The sequence below is a fragment of the Dasypus novemcinctus genome, chromosome 30, assembly GCF_030445035.2.
Source record: "Dasypus novemcinctus isolate mDasNov1 chromosome 30, mDasNov1.1.hap2, whole genome shotgun sequence".
NCBI classification, from domain to species: domain Eukaryota; kingdom Metazoa; phylum Chordata; class Mammalia; order Cingulata; family Dasypodidae; genus Dasypus; species Dasypus novemcinctus.
This window is the reverse complement of record NC_080702.1, coordinates 35,568,216-35,575,407: the sequence shown is the minus strand read 5'-3', so window position 1 is coordinate 35,575,407 and position 7,192 is coordinate 35,568,216. Positions and strand designations below refer to the sequence as shown.

The 7,192-nt window shown below is 33.3% G+C and overlaps 1 protein-coding gene across 1 annotated transcript; it reads left to right on the top strand.

The window, feature by feature from the left end:
• The first annotated feature begins 532 nt into the window (after positions 1 to 532).
• LOC131276782 (olfactory receptor 7A17-like) lies at positions 533 to 1,522 on the top strand. The gene has a single exon (XM_058290353.1). The coding sequence runs from the start codon at positions 533 to 535 to the stop codon at positions 1,520 to 1,522; it is 990 nt and encodes a 329-aa protein (XP_058146336.1).
• Positions 1,523 to 7,192: the final 5,670 nt, after the last annotated feature.

Sequence of the window (7,192 nt, the reverse complement as noted above, 5' to 3'; positions counted from 1 at the left end):
AACCAGATTACCTCTAATCATTTAATTAATTACTTTCATCTTTTTATTGTACTAAATTATATAGAAATTAATATTTCCCTTTTTATTCATTTTCAAGTTTTCAATTTTGTAATATCAATTATATTCAGAATATTGTGCAAACATCACTAATATCCATTACCCCAAGGTTTTCTTCACAAGGTAGAAAATGAGCATTCAAAATATTTACTGATTATAATCAATTCTAAAAGAATTTTTAATGTAAAGTATTGACGTGAGAAGATGTTCACAATTATGGACAAGGATAGCAAGTTAGAAATAGAATTAAGGAGATGAATGAGTATTTGTTTTCCCTGGTATATTCACGTAAAGGGTTCTACATATTATCTCTCTTTCTTTCTATCTTTTTATCTATCAATCTATCTATATATCTAATAAAAAATCATTAACTTAATGAGTTTGCAAACTTTGGAAGTTATGATAATTTGCTGCTTCCTGCTTGTGGCTAAATCTGCATTTCTCTGCTCTCTTTTCCAGTAGTATCATCAGCTACATGGAACCAGAAAACCAAACACATGTTTCAGAATTTATCCTCCTGGGTCTCTCAGAAGATACTGAAGTGCAGCCATTTCTCTTTGGACTGTTCCTGATCATATACATGGTCACCTTCATTGGTAACTTGCTCATCATCCTGGCCATCATCTCAGACTCCCACCTCCACACTCCCATGTACTTCTTCCTCTCTAACTTGTCTTTTACAGATATCTGTTTCACCTCCACCACTGTCCCAAAGATGCTGCTGAACTTACAGACAGAAAGTAAAATTATAACTTATGAAACCTGCATCATCCAGATGTATTTTTTCATGCTTTTTGGACAATTGGATAGCTTCCTCTTGACTGTGATGGCCTATGACCGCTATGTGGCCATCTGTCACCCTCTGCAATACACAGTCATCATGAACCCCCAGCTCTGTGGCCTCCTGCTGCTGGCATGCTGGTTATTGAGTGTTTTAGTCTCTCTTTTACATGGCTTACTGGTTTTGAGGTTGTCTTTTTGTACAGTGTTGGAAATCCCCCATTTTTTCTGTGAAATTAATCAGGTTATCCAACTTGCTTGTTCTGACACCTTCCTCAGTGAATTAGTGCTGTATTTTGCATTTGGACTTCTGGGAATTATTCCACTCACTGGAATCCTTTTCTCTTACTCTAAAATTATATCCTCGATTTTGAGAATTTCAACAGCTGGGGGAAAGTATAAAGCTTTTTCTACTTGTGGGTCTCACCTCTCAGTAATGTCCTTGTTTTATGGTACAGTTCTTGCAGTGTATCTTAGTTCTGCTGCTACTCAGAACCCAAGGGCAAATGCCATAGCCTCAGTGATGTACACGGTGGTCACTCCCATGATGAACCCCTTTATCTATAGTCTTAGAAACAAGGACATAAAGCTTGCCTTTAAAAAAGTTGACAAACAATCTTCCTATAAAAGAATCATTTGTCTCAAATTTAGAAAAATGCCCCTGATTAACAGAGTTGAAAACTGAGAGATCAAAATTTAGATACTCTCATAAGTGTATAGAAAAAATGTTACTTGCCAAATTTTCAGCATTCTACTTCTTTAAATTTTATTTACCAAATCCACCTCTTTCTTCCATATTTTATTTTGAATCAAATAGTGTCTCTTATAGTATTCTCTAGAATCAGTATTAAAGTCAGGAACAGTTGCCTGAATTTTCAGAAGCAAAATAGTTAATAGATGTAATTTGGTATTTATAAAATTGTCAGAGATACCAGAAGGATAAAGGTATACTGCAGTTGCTGCCAGGACAAAGCAACCACTTTTTTAAAAAGTCTCAAAATCATTTTTGTAGATACATATTGACAAACTTACAATTCATTCAATTTCTACAATCAACTGTATTTGCTATAATCACATAATTGCGCATTTACCACTTTTATCATTATTAGAGCATTTTCATTATTTAAATAATTCTAATAAAAAACAATGAAACAATAGAATTCCACACCTCTCAATCTCTATATATTTCCTCCACAGCATAGAGCTGATGTTTCTAGTTATTCTATCCAAAGTGTATAATCAATGGTTTTTAGTATAATCTCAGTGTTGTATATTCATCATCTCAAAAATTTTAGAACAATTTCATTAAACCAGAACGGAATATTCCACACCACTTATCATTCTTACCTCAGATTTCCATAACCACTACTGTACATGCATCTTTATAAATTGAATTATAATTACATTTTATATAAGTGAAATTATACCATATATAGTTTCTGGTCTCCACTTATTATAATGTTTTGAGCTATTTTGTATGATATTAATAATTTGTACTGTATACTTACATTTGTACAGCGTGAAAGAATAATGAACATATATATGTAATTCTACTCATATTCATTTCACATAATATATTTATACTTCACATGGTTAATTTAGTTCATAATAGGGCAATCATAAAGCATTTGCCCTTTGGTGTTAGGCTTGCTTCACTCAACATAATGTCCTCCAGGTTCATCCATGTTTCCATGTTTCACAACTTCATTTATTCTTAGTGCTACACAATATTCTATCATTTGTATAATCCACAATGTGTTTATCCATTCTTCAGTTGATGGACACCAGGGTTGTTTCCATTTTTTGATTTTTGTGAATAACACAACTAGGAACATCGATGTGTAGATATCTGTTCATTTCACTGCTTTCCATTCTTTTATGTATATACCTAGCAATGGTATTGCCAGGTACCATGGCAAGTCTATATTCAACTTCTAAGGGAACTGACAAACAATCCTCTACAGTGTCTGTACAATTCTACATTCCCATCTACATTGAATAACTATTCATATCTCTCCACATCCTCTCCAACATTTACAGTTTTCCAACTTTAATAGCGGCCAGTCTAATAGCTGTTAAGTGATATCTCATTGTACTTCTGATTTGCATTTCCCTAATCTCCAGCAATATTGCACATTTTTTCATGGCTTTCTTTGCCATGTGTATTTCTTCTTTGGAAATTTTTTTTCAAGTTTTTTGCTCAATATTTGATCAGATATTTTCTCTTTTTATTGTTGAGTTGTATGATCCCCTTATAAAGAATGAGTATTAAGCCCTTATCCGATATGGAATTTCCAAATATTTTCTCCCACTGTGTTGCCTATTTTTTCAACATTTTGCAAAGTCTTTTGAGGTTGAAAAGTTTTGAAGTATGAGGATGCAACATCTATCTTTTTTTTTTTTTTTTTTTTTGGTGATCATGCTTTGGGTATAAGATTTAAGAAACTACCACCTACCACTAAATTTTGAGGATGTTTTCCCAAATTTTCTTCTAGGAATTTTATGGTTGCTGTTTTCATATTTAAATCATTGTTCTCTTTTGAGTTAGTTTTTGTGTAAGTTTTGAAATCAGGGTTTCCTTTCTTTCTTTTGGGTAAGTATATCCAGTTCTTCCAGAAACATTTATGGAATAGCATGTTTTGACCCAGTGAGTGAGCTGAACAGCCTTGTCAAAATTGTTGGACTGACTGTAGAAATGAGGTTCAATTTTTGAGTCTTGACTCAGTTCCTTTTGTCTGCCTGTTCTTATGGCAGTTTCATGTTGTTTTTTCCCATTGTAGCTAAATAGTATGTTTTAAAATCATGAAGTGAGAGTCCTCCAACTTTGTTCTTTTTAAGGACACTTTGGCTATTAGGTGTCACATATCCTTCGAAAACATTGAGTACTACCTTTGTGGTTTCCACAAAAAAAAGATTGTGGTTTTTATTGGGATTACATTGAATTTGTAAATCAGTTTGGGTAAAATTGATATTTTAATATTTATTCTCCCAATCATGAACACAGAATGTCCTTCAATTTAAGTTTTCTTCAGTTTCTTTTAGCAGTGATTTGTAGTTTTCTGAATACAAGATTTTTATGTCCTTGTTTAATTTTATTCTTAAAAATTTGATTATTCACTGTAATAAATAGAATTATTTCTGATCTCTTCCTCAGATTACACATCAGTAGTGTATAGAAACACTATTGATTTTTGCATTTTAACCTTGTATCTGACCACTTTCCTGAACTTGCTATTAATTCTAGTAGCTGTGATGTGGTATTTACAGGATTTCCTAGATACAGGATCATGTCTTCAGAGAATAGTGAAAGTTTTACTTCTTTTCCTATTTGGGTGCCCTTTATTTCTTTGACTATCCTAATTGATCTAGCTAGAAATTCTAGCACAATACTGAATAATAATAATGTCAGTCAGCATCCTTATCTTGTTCCTGTTCTCAATGGAAAAGCTATCAATCTTTCACCATTAAGCACAAAGTTAGCTGTAGTATTTTAATATATGCACATCAACATATTAAGAAAGTGTCCTATTCCTATCTTTTAGAGGGCTTTTATCAAGAAATTGTACAGTAATTTGTCAAATGCCTTTTCTCCATCAATCGAGAGGATCATGTGATTTTTCTTCTTCAATTTGTCAATGTGGTTTACTGAAATAATTGATTTTCTTGTGTTGAACCACACTTGCTTACCTGGGATAAAGCCAACTTGATCATGGTGTATAATTTTTTTAATGTGCTTTTGGATTCTGTTTGGAAGGTTTTTGTTGAGAATATATCCATCTATAATTATTAGAGATATTCATCTGTAATTTCCTTTTTTCATAGTATCTTTATCTGGTTTAGGTATTAGGGTAATGCTGGCTTCATAGAATGAATTTGGTAGTATTCTTCCCTGTGCAATTTTTGGGAAGAACTTTAGAAGGTCAGTATTAGTTCATCTTTGAAGGATTGGTAGACTTCATCTGTGAAGCCATCTGTTTCTCAGCTTTTCATTTTTGGGAAGTTTTTGATGACTGCTTCAAAGTCTTCACTTGTGATTGGTTTGTTGCAGTCTTCTATTTCTTCTATACTCAGTGTAGGTGGTTCATGTGTTTCCTGCAACTCACCAATCTCATCTACATTTTCCAGTTGTTGTTTTTTTTTTTCTTTTTGGCATACAGTTGTTCATAGTATCCTCTTATGACCTCTCTTTTTTCAGGGGGTCAGTGATAATGTTCCCCCTCTCATTTCTCATTTTACATTTGTGCTTTCTCTCTTCTTTTCTTTGTCAGGCTGGATAAGGATTTGTTAACTTTGTTGAATTTCTCAAAGAACCAACTTTTGGCTTTGTTATGCTAATGCTTAAATGCATTTAATTTTATGTATTTCTGTCCTGATATTTTCTACTTATTTACTTCAGCTTTGTTTGGGTTAGTTTGTTGTTATTTTTCTAGTCCTTCCAGATGTGTATTAGATCATCAATTTTAACTCTTTCTTCTTTTTATTGTTTTTATTTTTATTTTTTTATTATTCAATTGCCTTTTTTAAGGTACATAGATCACCAAAACTATGAGGTTCCAACATACTACATACCACACACTACCCCGTTCTTCCCACCTCAACACCATCTTCATCATTGTGGCACATTCATTTCATTTGGGGAATACATTTTGAAACACTGTTAATGTAAGCATTTCAAGGCTGCAAATTTCCCTTTAACACTGTCTTTGCAGTGTCCCATAAATTTTGATAGGTTGTGTTCTCATGTTCATTTGTCTCAACCTATTTACTGAGTTATGTTCCATTTTATTTTTTCACCCCCGATTGTTGAAGAGTGTGTTGTTTAACTTACATATATTTAGTTGTTTTCCTTTTTGTCTGTCCATTATTGATTTCCAGTTTCATTCTGTTATGATCAGAGACAGTGTTTGGCATAATTTCAATCACTTTAAATTTTTTGAGACTTGTCATGTGATGCAACATATGGTATATCTTGGAGAAGGTTCCACGAACACTCGAAAGGAATCTATATCCTGCTGTTTTGGTGTGCAGTGCTCTATAGATGTATGTTAGGTCTACTTCATTCATCATATTATTTGAGTTCTCTGTTTCTTTATTTATCCCCTGTCCAGATGTTCTATTCAATACTGAAAGTTATGTATTAAATTATCCAACTGTTATTGTAGAGACATCTATTTCTCCCTTCAGCTTTGCCAGCATGTGCCTCATGTGTCTTGGGGCTATTAGGTTAGGTGTATAAATGTTTAGTATGGCTATTTCTTCTTTGTGAAGTGCCCCTTTTATTAATACATAATGACCTCTTTAATCCCTAATAGCAGTTTTGCATTTAAAATCTAATTTTTTCTGCCATAAATATCACTACTCCAGCTCTCCTTTGGTTACTATTTATATGGAATATCATTTTCCATCCCTTCTCTTTTAACCTGTTTGTGTCCCTATTTCTGAGGTGAGCCTCTTGAAGACAAAATATAAATGACTCATATTTTTTAATCAATCATATCAATATGGGTCTTTTGATTGGGGTGTTCAAATCGTTAACATCCAATGTTATGACTCTAACGGAATTACTTATTTCATCCATTTTGATGTTTGGTTTTCTGTTGTAATTTCATATACTATAGTTTAGGTTTTTACTCTTTTGAATATTCTTCATTTCTACACTCCTCTCTATGTCACTCATCTTGTTTTTACTTACAGGCTGCAGTACTCCTTTTAGTATCTCTTATAATTCTGGTCTTTTGGTAACATATTCTATCAGGTTTTGTTTGTCTGTGAATAATTTGAACTTCCATTCATTTTTGAAGGACAGTTTTGCCTGATCCAGAATTCTTGGCTAATAGTTTTTGTCTCTTAATAGTTTGAATACATTGTACCACTTCTGTTGCAGTTTGATATTATTGATGAATTCAAAAAAGTAATATTGGATTATGTTTTATACTGGTCATTTCCTCTGGGCATATAAGATTATATTGGTTTCAGAGGTTTACTTGATTAAGTAATTAGATATACCTTATGTGCCAGTAGGGAATTGAGCCACCACTCTTGATTGGTGTTGACTCACAGACAAAAGACATGGCAAAGGACAGAGTGGGAGGTTTATTGATATTGGGGCTTTGATGTTGGATTTTGATGCTGACGTGTTAATCTGGAACCCCAGGAAGTAAGCTCACAGAGGAAAGAGAAGCCAACCCTAGGTAAAGAGAAACACTGAGCCCAGGAAAAAGAAGTCTGAGGAAGGATGAACCCAGGAAGGCTGAACCTTCACAGATATCGGCAGCCATTTTGCTCCAGAAAATAAAAATCGACTTTGGTAAGGGAAGTAACTTATGCTTTATGGCCTTGTGTCTCTAAGCTCCTA